Genomic DNA, 17804 nt, shown 5'->3' with positions numbered 1-17804 from the left:
ACTCTTAACAGCAATCAGATTTCACTTGAAATTTGGTACAACAACGCAATTGACAGGTTACGAACTCGTTTTGAATTATAATAAAAATTATTTTTTCAACATAAGCATCAAGCTTGGCTAAACAATTTACTTCGCAGATGGCAAAATTAGCGTTGGTACTTAGTGCGAGGAACTACTTGAATATAGGTAGATGCACTTTGCATTGGCATGCAGTCACTACAAAGTTTTTAAGCAGTGAGAACATCTCGAGCTTTTGAACAATGTGTACCTTCCTTGCTTCTTTCCCGTAGATATGGATACCATGGCAAGCGTCAATGGAACGGGTAGTGATGTTGCGTCACCAAGTTTACCTACATCGTCCGACTCCGCTACCTCAACGACGATGCCAACCGCCAGTGCATCGTATACCAGTATACCTTCAACCAGCACATCCAGGAACAATGAATTAATGACGTCAGGCTCCATTGAAACTGGCACAAACTTCGAAGCTACAACGCTAGAAAGTGATAGCACGTACACAACAAATTTGTTTTCTCCTTTAACTACCGACATATCAAGTCAAAGTTCAAACACTCCAACTTTGAGCGGAACGCCAACACGAACAACTTCACCGACGCAGTCAGCGAATTTCGAAACCATGACATCTTTAGCGACAGCTACTTCCAGCCACCGGGAAAGCTGGTCGACTACAAATGAAACCACCACCGTAACGGGCTCGGGGTCTGTGAATTCCACTTTACGCCAAGAAACCAGCATGAGCTTCGCTAACACGAACGCGACCACTCTTGCTGCACTGACAACACGAACATCGTCCTCTTCAGATGAACCAGATGAAGATACGGTTTCAGGAAGCTCATCAATTTCGAATGCTGGTATCACGTCAGAAAATGCGGAAACCAGCATGAATTCAACCTCCGGAAATGCCACTTTCTCAACCATGAGTGATGTTACCACAAACACGCCTGCGGTGGTGTCCATCAACCTAACCACTGTCTCAAATTTTACGACAGAATCTTCTAATTCAGTGACGCTGCGTAACTCTTCATCAGCTTTTTCAGATAATACAACAGTGGCATCACCGGGGACGTCATTACAAACGGTGTCTTACGTAACAACGATGTCTTCTGTGGCATCTTCATTACCGTCGCCTGCATCCGGGCAGACTTCTACGATGGGTCCGAGTTCAGCCCCCGCAGAAGACGAGGACCCGAATACGCCAGCTAATGTCTCCACGTCCACAATCAGTGCGTCCAACCAAACAGCAAGCAGCATTTCTGAAGCATCTTTGACCCAGATGCAAGACTTCACTATCACTACAAGTAGTTCTACCTCATCACCTGGTACTTCATCTGTTACTGATCGAATCATAGCTACCTCGACGTCAAACACTGATCCTTCGTTCTCAACGATGAGCTCATCAGCAAGTCGAGTTATGGATGACTCGTCGAATGCGACTACCTCGGAAAATATCCTGACGCAGGGCACCATGACGATTAGCGTCGGCGTTCCAGATGTGAACTCTACGTCCGATGACGCTACAACTCAGACGTCTGTCATGCAAAACAGCACAACGAACATCTCTGCTTCCGCAACGACGGTCCGTCCACAAGACGTAACAGCAGAAAGTACAGGTGAAACAACCGAGCCTCGAAATAGCAACACGTCAATGAGAATGACTACAGTTGCCCCGACGACAAACGTCTCCAGTAATATCACAGTTAGTGCACCTTCCGATAGCACTATGGTTACGTCACCGACTCGGGGCCAAGGCACTGGTTTCTCGACAATTACGGGTAATTCTTCAAGCGCTGACGTTGCACCCGGTGATACAAGTTTTGGGATGACGTCGACCACCTCCTCAAACGTGTTTAGTTTGGGACCTTCCGGCACTGTACCCGGGGAAAATCCATTCACGAATTCCACTACCATCATGGCATCTACAGCTGGTCGCACAATCACGACGACATTCACTACCACGTCATCCGTAATTGCCACAGGGAATCTTTCCACCACTGTCTCGGTGATGCAAGGCAGCAATGCAACACCGGTAGTGACGTCTGCCTCAACTACAGTGTCATCAGCAGGCTCTACGACAGAATCGCAGCCATCATGTGTTAACGTCACTCTGCCAAATCTCTTCGGCCTTGACACGGTAAGTTGAGTTTTGTTATTGCATTGTCAGCGATTTGATACAGTGGAAACGAGATTTAAGGAACCGGCGACCCTGCTGAAATTATTTGGTTAGGTTGGGAAGTTCGTTAAATTTTTTGATCTTTTGAAGTCAAAAACGTATATCAACACTAAAAGTTACCGTGGCATTGTTGTTGCTGAAAATCCACGCCTGTCCGCGTGAAAATACCATGAGACTTGATCTAGAGGGGCCTAACATGCAGCCATTCATATCGCCCAAATCTATAGGGAGTACCATGTAGGGGTTATGGTGTACGAACCACAGTCTGACTATGCAGGGTATAGATTAACAGTCACTTGAAACATTGACGGGCTTCGAGTAGGCGAAGATCCACAAGGCGAATGCAGTGACTGTAGAAGCAGATTGAGAGAGGAAGTTGGTACAACCATCAGTCGCATAAACCACGAAATAGCGAGAACAGCATCGCCATTTCTAGCATCACCAATCGGTACCTAAGAGCCCTATCCATAAGGAGCCTTTTTTTTCATTGCATGAGCGTGGCCTACATGGATAGATGGATGGATGGATGAATGAACGAATGCAAGAATGAATGAATGAATGAACTTTATTAGGTTCTTCGGAGTGCGCCCGAGCAGGAGCGCGCTTGAACACAAAGACCAAGTCTCTGCTGCGTCGCAGGCCTGTTGGACTGCCCATAACTGTTGTTCGAGTCCGGAGCTGGTAACAAGTTCCTTCCATTTGAACGACATAATGATTTCACCACAGCGTAACGTGGGGCACCACCAGAGTATGCGTTCCAAGTTAGCTTTAAAATCGCAGCAGGAACACGTATTAGTTGGCTGTATTTCGGTATAAATCTTGAGCAATACCGTAGGGTTAGGGTACGCCCCGACCTGAAGAAGTCTGGGTGTCAGAGCCTGATTGATTGATTGATTGATTGATATGTGAGGTTTAACGTCCCAAAACTACTATATGATTATGAGAGACGCCGTAGTGGAGGGCTCCGGAAATTTCGACCACCCGGGGTTCTTTAACGTGCACCCAAATCTGAGCACACGGGCCTACAACGTTTCCGCCTCCATCGGAAATGCAGCCGCCGCAGCCAGGATTTGAACCCGCGACCTGCGAGTCAGCAGCCGAGTACCTTAGCCACTAGACCACCATGGCGGGGCAGGGGGTGTCAGAGCCTGAAGTCTGCTTAGGTTTCTGTTTGGTGAAGGGTGTTGTCTCGGTGCTAGGTAAAAATATTTTGTGATTTACTTATACGAGATGGGAGAGGGTCATGGTTCTCCAAAACATCCGCACCGCGCCCCCCAATAGCTATAGCGGTTTACTAGTCCTCGCACAGCTATGTGGGCTGACTCGTTGAAATTGGGCGGGGCTCCCTCAATGCGTCCCATGTGAGCTGGGAACCAAATGAGTGTGTGTTGATTGATATGTGGGGTTTAACGTCTGAAAACCGCCTTTTGATTATGAGAGACGCTGTAGTAGAGGGCTCCAGAAATTTCGACCACCCAGAGTTCTTCAACGTGCACCCAAATCTGAGCACACAGGCCTGCAGCATTTCCACCTCCATCGGAAATGCAGCTGTTATAGCTGGGATTCGATCCCGCGACCTGCGGGTCATCAGCCGGGTACTTTAGCCGCTAGAACACCGCGGCGGAGCGAAATGAGTGCGTGTGGCTCGAGCTCTTCGTTCGGACTAATCCGCAAAGCCGGTTTCGATATTGGACCTTTTGGCAAATGCTCTGACCACCGATCTCGAATCACTGTAAATAGTAGGCGTGCTGTCATCCAGCAAGGCCCGCAGTCACGTCAAAATAAAGCTTGAACCATGATAAAGGCGCCTAGACGCTTCAAATCAACGGCGTTAGAGCACAATGACGACAAAAACAGGTCCCCCTCAAAGTTATAATGAACTCATTGATTTCGTTCTCAAATATTTCAGGAAAAGCTTCGTGAAATTGGATTCTATGATCAAATTTTATTATTCGAGTAATGATAACAAATCGTACGGGTGCTTGCCAAGAAAAAAAATCTTCGTCAGACCAGGGTCTTTGTAAAATTCACTTTCATTTTATGTAAACATAGCTAAGCTGCCGTGGTTTAGTTGTAAGTTTTACTCGCTTCTTTGTTTGCAGTGTCTCGGACCGATTCGCGATGCTTGCACGACTGAGAACGTGAGTTGTGGTATGCCTCTTCTTGGTATGTGTGGCTTGTTGGATAATAGTTATTGAACACTTCAAATGGTTCGTGGATTGGCTAATATAAGCTTTGCTTAATTTTACTCACCAGGATGCCTACGAAATCACCGGAAACGTGGTGAGGGTAAGTGGCGCCCATTTATTTCTAAGAACAAAGTCACACGGTTCCTTGAAGATTCGCTTAAAACATTCTGAAAACGAAAATCACCTGCTTCATCTTCCTTTCTCATTAAACTGTATTGATTCCCTTCCTCTCCTCCACCCCATGGCTTTCCGCGCCCGACGCATTTTCGGGAATCAGCTTACCTTTGACGTAGCCGCGATACCTCGCCATGATGTAACCACGTGTCGCGTCGTTATTTCATCATGACGTCACCAATTCTGGTGAACTGTGATGCCATCCCATCACGATGACCTTTCGTATCATTCGTGTTGATGCCGACACCGAAGGTCCCTTTTCGCGTTGGATCACGCGTCGAAGTCTTTTATCTTGTAAAAAACTAGAGTTAGCACGTGAATTCAAGACTTTAGAATGGGTATTTTGCTTCACTCTATAACGCACTTTAAGTGTGCTCGATAATGTAAGACATGTAGGCCACCTTACTGATGGCGCAAAGGAAAAACTGTTGATATCACGTGACATATATGCGTATAAAAATGTTAGGATGCATGTAAAGTACGTGAAGCGCATATAAGGAGCGGTTTTAAGCTTTTCACATGGAGGTAATGGCACTCTTTGCTTCCGTGTGATTTCTTCTTCACTTGAAAGCAGTATTGTAAGAAAAGTAGCACGTTAGCAGACACCATTTTGTGCGTTTCATTTAGCACAAACACAAACTTGCATGAACAACGCTCAAACATGCAACATGCGAGTAATTAGGGTATGTTAACACTACAACCACCTCAGAGTACACACATTTCAGCGAAAGCCACAATATGGCTTCAAGAGGTGGTGCCACGTGATGCCCTATACTGGTGAAAATATACAGGAGCGTGCTGACTTATGAAATACAGGAGTCATACGTCATCGCGAGAGATTTAAACCATATAATAATGTTAATAACGTTCCAGTGTGTTTTGAGTTGGTGTGAGGACACACGAAATGACCAAGCTGATCGCTTGGCACATGCAGCGACTCAAAACAAGCCGTGCTGTTGAAGTTGAAATTTGAAGTTGAAATTTACTTCACCACAACGATACACCGTGATTTACACAAACAAGAAACAATTGTGGCATGGAAAGTAGGAAAAAAGCTGCGCTATAGCAGCTTGACTTGTCGATTGCACAAGAAAATTTAGTTTTAAAAAAATGATTCACAGAACTCTCAATTGCGTATAATGATACCGGCGTTAATTGTATTGTTCTGATAGAAGTTAGCCACTCTGTAAAAACAGTGATTCGCAGATTTGACTTGGCATGATTTACACGAAGACTGACAGAATTGGCATGATTTACACGAAGACTGACAGTGCTGCCTGCACATATGAAGATGCTGATAAGCACATGGAGCTGAGAAGAAAATACCTCAGGGAACGTTTATGGCATACATTTGTGGAAATTCTAGTACTGCCAACAGTTTCGTTTTGTCAACTCTATCATAAAGAAATAAAAAGTTTTTTTCTTTCTCTATGACTCTATTGTTGTGGGAAGAGATTATTGTATTGAAAAACTCGGTCTGAGTGCGTGTGTGTTCTCCCGTGTGCCATTTGCGCTTGTTTCTACTTTATGACGAAAGCTTTTCAACAAAGAGCAGTGGAGTAACCAGTGCCATGCATTGGCCCCAACCTGTTCTTACATACATTTAAAAAAAATGCCAACTTCAACGTTTAGTGAACCCTGCAATAAAGAATAAAAGAAAAACCAATTAACTTAGAGTTAGGAAAGAAGTAAAGTGCGTAGAAACAAGAGCTACACACGTGACAAAGTAAAATATAGCACACGAAAGGTAAAATACCAGCGAAAAGAGCAATATACTTGAAGCTGACGTACAGAAAATAGGGCATTCTCAAAAACCCGGAATTCCTAATAAAAAAGCATACTCCCTTTACATCGACAGGCATAACAACAGTTGTCGTTATGATGCGTAGTTAGAGAAATTTGATGCAAAGAGTACAGACAAGTAACACAATATTTAAATGACAGGGTAGGCTATTACTCTCTTTAGCGTGTAAAATTCTTTGCGCATGCACAACGTATCGTAAAGAAGAATGTTATCACCACACGCACGCAACGCAGCACTTCGGTAGTCGCGTGTGGTGTTACGGCATCACTGTCAGTCTACATACGGCTGTTTGTCTGTAGTCCTTAAAAATTTAACGATGTCCTTCTTGTCCTATTGCTCGACCGATTTTCAGGATTAGATTCCTTCTCTCTCTTCCCGTGTGCTCTACTTTCAACCTTCTTCCTTCCTTTAAGTCCTTAATATAGCAGTTCCAACCGATTTTCAGGATTACATTCCTTCTCTCTCTTCCCGTGTGCTCTACTTTCAACCTATTTTCTCGCTTTAAGTCCATAATATAGCAGTTTCGACCAATTTTCAGGATTACATTCCTTCTCTCTCTTCCTGTGTGCTCTACTTTCGACCTCCCTCCTCTCCCTTTTTAAGTCCATAATACAGCAGTTATTTAGGACTGGCGAGACAACCGTAATTTTCCTCTTTTATTTTTAAACGTGGAGTCGGCGTCGTCCATGTGCCCACTGCGCATGCTCACGCCTCGCATATCGTGCCGCATGCTCGCGTCTCGTGCCAACTGTTTGCTCCCCCCTCTCTCTCTCACATCGGAAGGCCGACGCAGGCAGCGTCTGGTAGTAAAAAAGTGGCATGCTTGCGGTGCTCAACCATTCACTGGACACCCCATACGTGTAGGCACTGAATCGTACATCAGTGTCGCACCACTTGTTGAATGAAACACTTCTCCTTCATTTATTAAATAAGAATAATCAAGACGAAATTACCAATTAAGCATTCCCAAACTACACCGAATGACGCGGTAGTCACGTGATACCTCCCTTCCCCTACTTCACTCTGCGATGCATTTACTATAGTTCCCCCCGTGAGAAGATGCAAATGCCATTTTCTTCCCTTCCTTCCTTGCCAGATTTTTTTTCAAGCAAACTTTTCTATTGAGAGTCACGCGTGCCTAAATAAAACAACTAACAAGTAAAAGCGCTTATTGTCTGTTCGATGTTTGTAATACGCGTTCACTATACATTGAAAATATAGGAAATCTCATTTTCATTCAGTGAACAGACTACGTTTTCATAGCAGTGGATTGCACTGAGTCGTCAATTTTTTTCCTGTTTTTTTTTTCAGTGTACAATTCGAGTGCTCAGCACATCCATGAGCCTGCAGTGCTTGCTCGCCGCAGCCAAGGACCTCATCATCGCTGCGTTCAGAAGGTTCAGTTCAGATGGTAAGCTTCACATCATTTTCATTAGTTATGAACTTCATTACCATGATCATCGTAACAAACAGCATCACCGGCCGCCACCACATCGTGACTGCGCCTATTGGATGGCAAATACATGCCCCTTGTTTCACCAGGCCACCCGTTCCTGCGCTTGCTGCGGCGAGGCTCACGTTCTCCCCACAAACTTCATAACCTCACCGGCCGATATGACCTTCTGCCCTCTTCTATCGTGTGCTTGTTTCCTCTTGCAAGGACCAGTGGCCAGTTGGCATGTTTTCACGCTACGTGCTGCGCGAATGCCCTTTTCTTTTTACTTTGACTAAGATACCCTTAACTCACGTTGGTTCCCTGGTCCCCCCTCTGCTCCCTACTTGACCCTGAAGGTTACACAGTCATTTTCCTTTCCATGGCTCGCTGCGCCGTCCTTACTTAAGTTAACCCTTGTTCGCAAAGCGTCAGGTTTCTGTCCGATATTCAGCGGCTGATCACAAAATAGGGGGCGCATTTCACAAAAACTTCTGCTTATTAAGTGATTTTTTGTAACTTATCCAGCTTTATCCTTCGTAATATCCTGACCACTGTCAAATATCTTTCGCTGTCTATATTGTGGTCTCGTCCTATATTGAGATACCTAAATACCAACAACGTTTTGAAACGCAAATAAACTATTTAATAGCTTTTGGGGTCTTGCACGGTGATGTCGGGTTTCGTATAGCTATACATAGAGTCAATGTGTTCTGCAAGATCCTCATAGGTATATACGAGATAGGTTATGAAACAAATAATGGACAACCGCCTTTTAGTTGTGTGAAGGCTCAAGGAAGTACACACCTATTTCTATGAAAAGAACACTTCTAGTTCATGGAAAAAATACATCGTGGTCTAGAAATCAAATCCAAAAGCAACGTATCTGCAGTGCTGTCGCTGCAGCAGTTGAGCTAGCCATGAAGCTGAAAGAGGCATAGGAAGGGCAGATTGCTGAACAACCAGGAGAACATGCCCACAGAATATTGTGAACGAGTTCTGCGGAGCCCCGTTGGTGGCAGAAAAGTTGTATATGGAATAACTTAGAAGCAGTTGTTTGTGGTATGAAGTCACGAAGAAGGCCATACAGGCATCCTTGTCGATTCGGGCTACCTTATTTGTATACATAGCTGCTACTCCCCAATAGACACTTCAGTGGTAAGTCAACGCAGTTGTTTGTGCCTCTTCTACATTTTCCATCTTTGCGCGCTGTTCATTTGACTTGTGCAGAATTTTCACCGAAGAAAAATTGACGATGACGACATTAAATATTGCAGATGACGACAGCCTTGCGGGTGTTTTGAGTTCCTTCACATGCAACGATATGGCGCTGGATGGGTTGTCCTGCAATGGAAACATAAGGCTGACACTTCCACGAAGGTTTGCACAGGTATGGATAGCGATGAAGTGACTGGAATGGCGATATCCTTTGTTACACGCGGACATCATCAGTGTCGATGGTTATTGCCCTAATCATAGTCGTTTCTCAATTGTAAGAAGTATACCAAAGATGAAAGAACAAAGCACAACACACCGACAAAAACACGTTGAACTGAGTTTTTTTTTCATTAATTTGACTAACACTAAGTCATTACATGTCAACGGCTATCTTGGTAGCATGGTAGCTACAGTGCTTAACTGCTCACACCAAAGTCGAAGGCTTGAGCCCAGCCATGGCCGTCTCGTTTTGAAGGGGCACAGTTAGGTTCGCAAACGAACGTTTTAGGTCCTGCTCTTCTCTATATTTGAGCTTCGTAGACTAATAGCATCAATTCTGTTAGCACCAATGTACGTAATGTTTATTGGGTTCACGTCGGCAATTATTTCCTACTTGCATTATCTTGCTAAATAAGACAGTCAAAAAAGGGTCACAGCTCCCCTTAAAAGAGAATTACATGGCCGAAATTTCCAGAATCTACCGCTACGGCGCTCGACACAATAATACTGTGACTTTCGCACTTAGCATCCCTGATAATATTGCTAATATTATTAACAGTATTGTATTAGTAATAACATTATCATTTATTAGTCAATAAAATGTAATACAAGGAGTCTGTTTTTTCAATTTTGCCACGTACCTGCCATCACTACAAGTCAGCTTAGCTTCAGTGCCATCTTAAAGCACCCCGTATGGTGCAGGAAAATAATGAACACTTCCTGTGTGAAGCTTTTGTCTCGTGTAATATGCAATGAAGTTTTTCGTTACTCGATCCAGCTACTTGCACTTTTCAGAGCATTGTAGAAATTAAAGGTGTCACAGTGAGTAGTGTGGGATGCGGCATGATGGAGTCGCCGCGCCATTGTTTCGTGAGCGCTTGTCATCTTTCAATATGTTTTTGGCTTTGTAAGCTTTGACTAAGAGTGTGACATAACTAATCTAGCACAGCTATTCTTACTAGTTACAGTGCTGGTGAAACGTTCGCCGGCCGTGCTCCCATAGCAGTACATGGAATAGTGGTTTGTGAACTTTTGACCCCCTGTACATCAATATCCATGGAACTATGAACTCGTGCACGGCCAAAACAATCAAACCGATAATTTTACTTTTCCACCAGTTCGTATAAGGCTCTGTGAACTGTGTATCATTCATCGTCACAGAGTGTCCATCCTCACGTTATTACTGACTGAGAGTTATGTGGTCTACGTCGTTCATGACTTCATCATCATTGTTCGCGCCGTTAGAAAGGTTGAATACCATTAATCGGTGCGCGTTCACTAATGCCACAGTTATTCTGACACAATTTAAAAAAAATTGGTTTTCATTTTGCATTCCCTGGGTCGTGGGACATGCCACAGTTTTTAGAGCTGATAGAGTACAGTTACTGAAAAGTACAGCTTGCTTTAAAGTTTTCATCAATCTCCGAGCACAAGTAACATAAGTTCGAAGCGGAGTAACATAGCGATTTTGCCTATGGCCACCACATGTGTTTCACAGATCAGTAGCAGTGTGAAGAACTGATATTTCAACAGTGATTCAATAAGAGATGTTGAGGAACAGTATGGCGCCTTCTTAAAAAGGGCTGATAAATTCAAGTCTTTGTAAACCTCCAACCCAAGGTCCAATTTATGGCTGCAAGATAATACTGAAATAATTTAGGATGAAGTGAAATCAGTTGACTGAAAAGGTTAGCGGAGGGCAAGACGGCAGATCGATCATCTCAAGATGTAAAACTGTCAGAGCTGGTGAAACCAAGAAAGATAAGAAGTGGTCGTAAACAGATGTGTTGCTGCACGCGCAGTCAAATTGACTTGAATTTCTCTGCAGTGCGCGAACGTAAGCACCGAAGCCTGCGCGGGACAGGAACAGATTCAGGTGAGTAATTTTGTTGCAATAACACGTTCGCAAAGATTACCCAGAATCGATGAGTATGAAAGCAAAAAGAAAAGATAAAGCAAGTGATACTTTAATTAGGGACAAGTTTTCAGAGAGGAACTGTCGGATGTGCGAAGACATTGTATAGCACCCTGTCCTGGTAGTTGGGGTCCAGCGAAAAATGCACAGTAGTTTGAAACTGTCGAGAAAGCAGGAAACCAGAGACAAAAACTTGCAGTTTAGTCGCTTGCTTATGCACAGTTTAGAGTGGGCACCCTTTCTCTGCTTAGGATTTTGCTGTGTTTGCCATTTGTTGAATCTGTTTGCTCAGCACGAAGGCATTTTATCACGATTAGCCCTTGCGACACCTGCCTTAAAAGGATAAATGTATGAACAAGGGGCCACTATCCGCAAATACATTTGCTCACAGTTTCACGATATCAGGCAACCGATAGCCTACATTGGCCTACATGATCTCATAGCTTTCTTCCACTGGTCTTTGATGACATTATATGAGCAGGTGCAGCAGTCTCCGCAAAGCCAGCTCCAAGTTAACTGGTAGACTTACAGCCTTCTATAGACAGTCGAATATAACTCTCGAGGCGAGCGGAATTTGCTGCTCAAAGGCGGAAGTGCACAAACTTGCACCAATAGGTGCGAACTTCAGAGTGACGATCTTAAGACCAAGCCGGATGAGCTAGAAACGTGCCTTCGAAGAACATTGCCGGGCGCACGAACGGGGACTATTTCATCATCCGTGGGGTCTCATGGTTGCCGCGCTTTGATCGTATAGGTGGGGCCTCTCCGCAATACATAAGTTTTATACGACAATAGCGCTTTTTTTATTCTTGATTGTATGTGTACATGCCAAAACATTGTTTGGTCAACCAAAGTCCGAAATCGCACTGACTACAAGTACCCGGAGTGATGACGCAGTGCTGAAGGAGAGCTGGCTAGTCAATCCACAGGCTTACTAACTTTGCAGTTCCTGGTGCGAATGCCGAATGATTATAAATGTTGCTTCTTTGCAGGAATCTCTTGTATATTCCTTGCTAAACCAAGTCAAGGTAGGAACCTTATTATTATTGCATATATACGAGGTACAGCAACGTAAAGGAGGAACGAGACATCAGGCACTGTAACTTCAATGCTTCGGGTTTTCTCTTTTCATGCTTATTCGTATTGATAGAAAAATATATCTGCCATTTCAGCACTGGCTACCCGTCTAGCCTCTCATTGTGTTTAACACAAGTTTTTAGAGGTGAAGCTCCTTAGGATCTAGCTTACTTTTCGACAGGGTTCGTGGTATAGAACCGTTCATTTAGTTGAAACATATGTGAGACACAAAAGAAAAGCTTTTACAATGGGCTTAAACGCAGAAATAAGCAAACCGAAAGCTAAGAGATCACTGCTCGCGGCAAAAATAGCCTACCATCAACTAAAATATGCCTAGATGTTTAGGCTTTTCGAGGGGACCTGTAACACAAAGGCACACATCGAGCACTATATGTACCACACTCGCTCACTGGATTTCATGCTGACCGGTTGTGCCCCCGTGATCTCCGACGACAGCGCAGTTCTGGCCGACGGGGCTTGCCCCACGCCACCTCCTGACGCCGATCTCCGACGACAGCGCAGCTCTGGCCGACTGGGCTCACCCTACGCCATATCCTCACGCTCACAAGAGCTCTCGCCGGCAGTGCTCCTTCCACCGTGTCCATCTTTCTTTTCTTCTCCCCACTTCCGTCGTTCGCTGTCCCTGTGCCTTCCTCTCTCCTTTCTCTTTCTCTATTTATTTACCTTTTAATTCAATTATTTTAATCCATTCTCTACCCCCATCCCTCGTGAGCTACTGTTGAGGTGTACTCCCCGGAGAGACAGTTACGGGGCCCACTTTCCTCTTCTTTTCATTTAAAATCACTTCACCTATATGTACCAAAGGTGGTGTTCTGCCACCGGTAAGATGGCGCTTTCTGGGCTTCACTTTCATATTTCGATTGCATATTTAGATTTGCCCTGTAATGGGGACAGCTGATCACCACCCTCCCATAGCAGCAGACGCTGGCCAGAGTATCGTACGTAATGCTGCCAATTGTGTACTATTTTTTGATAGCGCTCTTTCACATGTCTCCAACCTGAGTTTTGGACCCTGTACTTGCAGTGCATCCTGCTAACGATTTTGGGTGACGCCCCTTCAAGCGTGCTTTCTGGAATCCTCTGCGAGGTGTCGTCCATTTTGGCTGACAAGGTCCGCCAACTACCGTACTACGGATTCTTGCGCACACTTCTCAAGCCGGCTCTGAAGCTTCTCAGAAGAATCGTTGGATGTGAGTGGGAGCACTTCCTGAGGGTTCATAGGGAGTAAAACAAGTTCTTTAATGTAGAACGGGGGTCTCAAGCTGGCCGCTGCTATCGGGCCGCATTTGCGAAATTCAATGTAGAACAAAAGGCCGGGAGGGTCAAGACAAAGTTGGATGGACGGGGGGGGGGGGCGATGTTTGACCAAAATGTCAGCTACAAGTGTCATTTGAAAGGAGGCATTTCTCATAGCTCACATACAGGTCCTTTGTGTAGGGATTGGGCATTAGGACTCGGGAAATATATCAATAACGGTCTGCAGAAAAATAAAATAAAAGACGAACGCAGGCTTTGAAATATGCATTGTTTCCAGAGTGATGGTTCGACAAACAGTGGGAACATTGGGTGCCTCAGAGAGAAAAAAAAGTGCCTGCGATCAGTCACGTGTGGGTGTATCGCATGTCTATACTTAATACGAAACTCTAAATATTGAAAGTGAACAGTAATCCGCGGACCGGGTCATTTGTTTGGATTTCCCGAAACAGAACATAAGTAAAAAATACAATATAAATTTGAAGGGGAAATCGCCAAGAGTGCAACAGAGAACAGAAAAGCAAAGGTGGCGGCAAATATGAATAACAAAAAAATTCTGACGTCATCATGGCGTCATCAATGATCCAACGACTGATGCTGTCACGAGCTCATCTGAGGATGATCCCACATGCTATCGGTACTGAAATTTTTATGATAAGAAGGAGAAAGAACAGTGTCGTTGACTTGCATAGTTGAGTAAACGTAATGAATGTATCGTGAGAGAAGATAATTGAATCTGTGCTGGCCGTAACGTTGCCTAAAGGGAATACTAGATATTTTTTAAAAGTTGATCTTGCGGCAGAACACTAGTGAGTATGTCACGTTTGTTTTATTCATTTTTCATTGTCCCGTAATTCGGGCTTGTTTTTTTTGCAGGTGAGTGAAAAAAATAACTGCATGGAATCGACGGGTACCCGCTCCTCATGTCTTGCTTTCATGAACAAAGACGGCCACCTGTAGAACAACAATATTAAAAAAAAACTCTTTCTGGTTCCTTTCCCTCATGTGGCGATATTAAACACTTCCTCCATCCCAGTTTCTTTTATACCATTATTGTTTCCAGCATGCTTCATTCATTTGTAGGAAGATCACATTATGAACTTTGCTATGTGGACTAGGGGAGAGCGACACATTGGAAATACGAGCGCGTTCGTAAAACAGGGATGAAAGCAGGTAGACAGAAGGTGAGGATGTGACAAGGTGAGCTGATTTCTAGATATGCGCTTTATAAATGCCATAGCCATCATATGGACACTTTCGACCGCTTTTCGCGGTTCCCGTAAATGTCATTTTCCATATAAAGTCCAAATCGACAGCTTCTCCTGCGCATCGTATGTTCTATTCAAGAACAAAAAAAAAAACTGCCACCCGTATCTTACCACGGGGGAAACTCGAGTAAATGAGTCGCAGAATGGGGCAGGGTGTCACGTGAAAGTGGCGTAATTGGGTATGATTTGGGAATGCTTAATTGTTACGTCGCATTTATTCTTCTTACTTATTGAATGAAGGAGAAGCGTTGCCTTCAACGTCAAGCGAAGGCCGAGTAAACAAGCTCTTGACTGAATTAGGAACACCCGATCTAGTGCCTACTTATACGGGGTGACCAGTGAACAGTTTTTCAGCGTGAGCGGTTGTTTTTTTTTTATTGACATGATATATAAGGAGTTGTTGGAGCACAAGTATAGCGCCGGTTATTCCTTAGCCCTTGAGTGAAAGTTGAACTCGTATTTTAAAAGAAAACATACGAAACAGTGCATAGAAAGTAGAACACTCAAGCACACATATGCAAAAAACACATACGCACATATCACAACACAAGGATAAGGAAATGTTCGAAAGCCAACAAATGAAGTCTCCGATAATGTCTCTCCTTAATATTTTATCCAACCAGCACAAAAACAGCAAAGCACACGTCTGGTCCTTATGAAGATGTATTCGTTCGTGTGTACAAAGCAGTCGACATGTCATTTACTGAAGCTCGCACATATGATGGGTGTCATATGATACTGCACATAATAAGTTCATGTGTTATACAAACAAAAGAACGTTATTTCATAGTTCTTGTCAGCGATTTCGCTTTCTTGTAGGAAATGTGCTAGCGCTTTTAAAGCAATACCATGCTGAATGCGCCGATTGTCGTCCGAGCGGTCGTTTTAAATGCGGGGCATTTTAGGGGCGAAGCTCCTTATAGCGGCATCCGTTCGTCCCTCGTAGTCTGTAACAAGTATAACATTTTGACCTCCAATGTGGTGCCGGTGAAAGACTTCTTCTGTGCATTATTGAACAATAAAAAATAGTGCTCAATGTACATGTCAATAGCTGCTAATGGGGAATGAGAGACAGGAGCATTCGGCTTTTGGTAAACGCGCAGGCTGCGATCACCATTAGCAGCCATTGGCATGTACATTGAGCACTATCTGACAAGAAAGGGTTGCTACGTTATACTCGCTGGGTGTAACCTCCTTAGCTTTAGAAAGGTTTAGCGAGCGTTGAGCCGCAGTGCCATGAATACAATGAACTTGTATATACCATGAATGAACTCGAGGTGGTTAAAAATGGGAAGTAGATACGAAGCGCAAGCCGTAAGAAAATAGAAGCCAAGTTCTCCGCCTCTAATTTCCCATTAGCAGCCATTGGCATGTACATTGAGCACTATCTGACTGAAAAAGTTTGCTACGTCATACTCGCTGGGCGTACCCTCCTTGGTTTTCGAAAGGTTTAGCGAGCGTTCGGCCCCAGTGCCATGAATACAGTGAACTAGTATATACCATGAACTCGAGGTGGTTAAAGGCGGGAAGTGGACCTGAAGTGCAAGCCGTAAGAAAGTGGGCGTGTGCCACCTCTCGTTTAGTCCTTGGAATGTCCGCTGGATGGCGGTGCTTCTATATGGGGAATATATGATGAAAAGATGCGAGATGGTGGTACTTGCAGTGTTGAATAGATGGACGAACGGACACATAGACAGATGCATGGATGGACGCATGAACGGACGCAGGGGCGGCTGCATGGACGAACGCAGGGACGGACGCACGAACAGACGCACGCACGGACGGGCTGATGGACGCATGGACGGTCACACTGATGGACGCATGGACGGACGGAAGCAAAAACGAATGGACGGATGAATTCTTCGCCCCACTCTCCATCATTCACTCCGTGGATATGCTGCCATTTTTTTTTAGTCGCACGATGTCGCGCTTCGGCGTTGGCCGACGCCTACTATGCACGATCGCGTCTCGTGGCGACCAGGGTACAACACCGACTCTTGGTTCATTGCGCGTCGGCAGAATCGTTCCCCGATGCCATCACGTGATTTATGAGAAAATCTGAGCGGGAGAGGCCACTTACCCAGCTCCTTACACAGGCCGGAAGGCCCTAGTGCGCGAGCGCGTTCTGGCAGTGCCTGGGCCAGCTGTTGCGCGTGCAGATTAAGCGGGGTTAACATGCACCAGATCGAAATCGACCCACAAGCAGCTTCAAAACGAAAATTGTACAAGTGGTGCAAGTAACGAAGATGGATGGAGAGACAGTCGGATGGTTCAGTTATTTCTCTTCCAAATTATGGTAATAACCTGACGACGAATGAACGCATCTTTGTCGCCCCTTGAGCTGTCCTCGAAGTGTTTCTATGAGTCGTATTCGATTTCGCAAATATACCAGCTTCCAATCAATCAATCAATCAATCAATCAATCAATCAATCAATCAATCAATCAATCAAGAACTAGTCAGTCAGTGAATCAGCCAGATTAATACATTTATATTATAATTATTTAGTAAATAAAAATAATTAATGGCCCTGCACCTATTCATTGTTTCCTGTTCCGCTAAAATGCAGTGATTTACGGCTTAGAGCTCACCATAAAACTAATTAGGGGAGTCGTCTCAAGACAGGCCCTGATGGGCTCTAGAAACCGTGGCTATTTAAGCGACGACTTTCACTGCGCCGCATGTGCAACGCAATCCTGGCGGTTTTTTTATGCTCACAATAGCTTCGCCCTTTTACAATAGAAGCAACAGGCTTTTTCCATGTTTAGAAAGCCCGAAAACAAAGAACCTGGAAGCTTTATGCGATCACAAACTTTTCTGACAGTTGCTGAACGTGCGACACTGCGTGTCTTGTATTTTGAAGTGCTGAGGTACCACGGCACAGACAGTCCCGCATGACCTTCACTGTCCTGACACTTGACACACAAGGTCAAAAGCGTGCCATGGGTCTCGTGGCTGTGTGTTATCATTGAAGTAAACAACGTTGATGCACGAGATGTGACAGTTGCTGTGGCGGACTGGTCTCGTAAACAACTCGCCGCAA

At 44.6% G+C, this 17804-nt stretch overlaps 1 protein-coding gene across 1 annotated transcript in view; it reads left to right on the top strand.

Annotated features, from left to right (window-relative positions):
- Positions 1-14529, top strand: part of LOC142767139 (uncharacterized) — a 28916-nt gene extending 14387 nt beyond the window's left edge. Inside the window, exons 10-17 of the mRNA XM_075868358.1 lie at positions 291-2152; positions 4294-4332; positions 4448-4480; positions 7670-7769; positions 9068-9180; positions 11056-11103; positions 13265-13430; positions 14371-14529. Of these exons, the coding sequence (XP_075724473.1) occupies positions 291-2152; positions 4294-4332; positions 4448-4480; positions 7670-7769; positions 9068-9180; positions 11056-11103; positions 13265-13430; positions 14371-14378 (2369 nt within the window). The 3' untranslated portion in view covers positions 14379-14529. The remainder of the gene's footprint in view (positions 1-290; positions 2153-4293; positions 4333-4447; positions 4481-7669; positions 7770-9067; positions 9181-11055; positions 11104-13264; positions 13431-14370) is intronic.
- Positions 14530-17804: the final 3275 nt, after the last annotated feature.

This window comes from Rhipicephalus microplus, chromosome 7 (assembly GCF_043290135.1).
Source record: "Rhipicephalus microplus isolate Deutch F79 chromosome 7, USDA_Rmic, whole genome shotgun sequence".
In the NCBI taxonomy this organism is placed as follows: Eukaryota; Metazoa; Arthropoda; class Arachnida; order Ixodida; family Ixodidae; genus Rhipicephalus; species Rhipicephalus microplus.
Note: the sequence above shows the minus strand (reverse complement) of the source record. Positions and strands in the feature narration are given on the sequence as shown.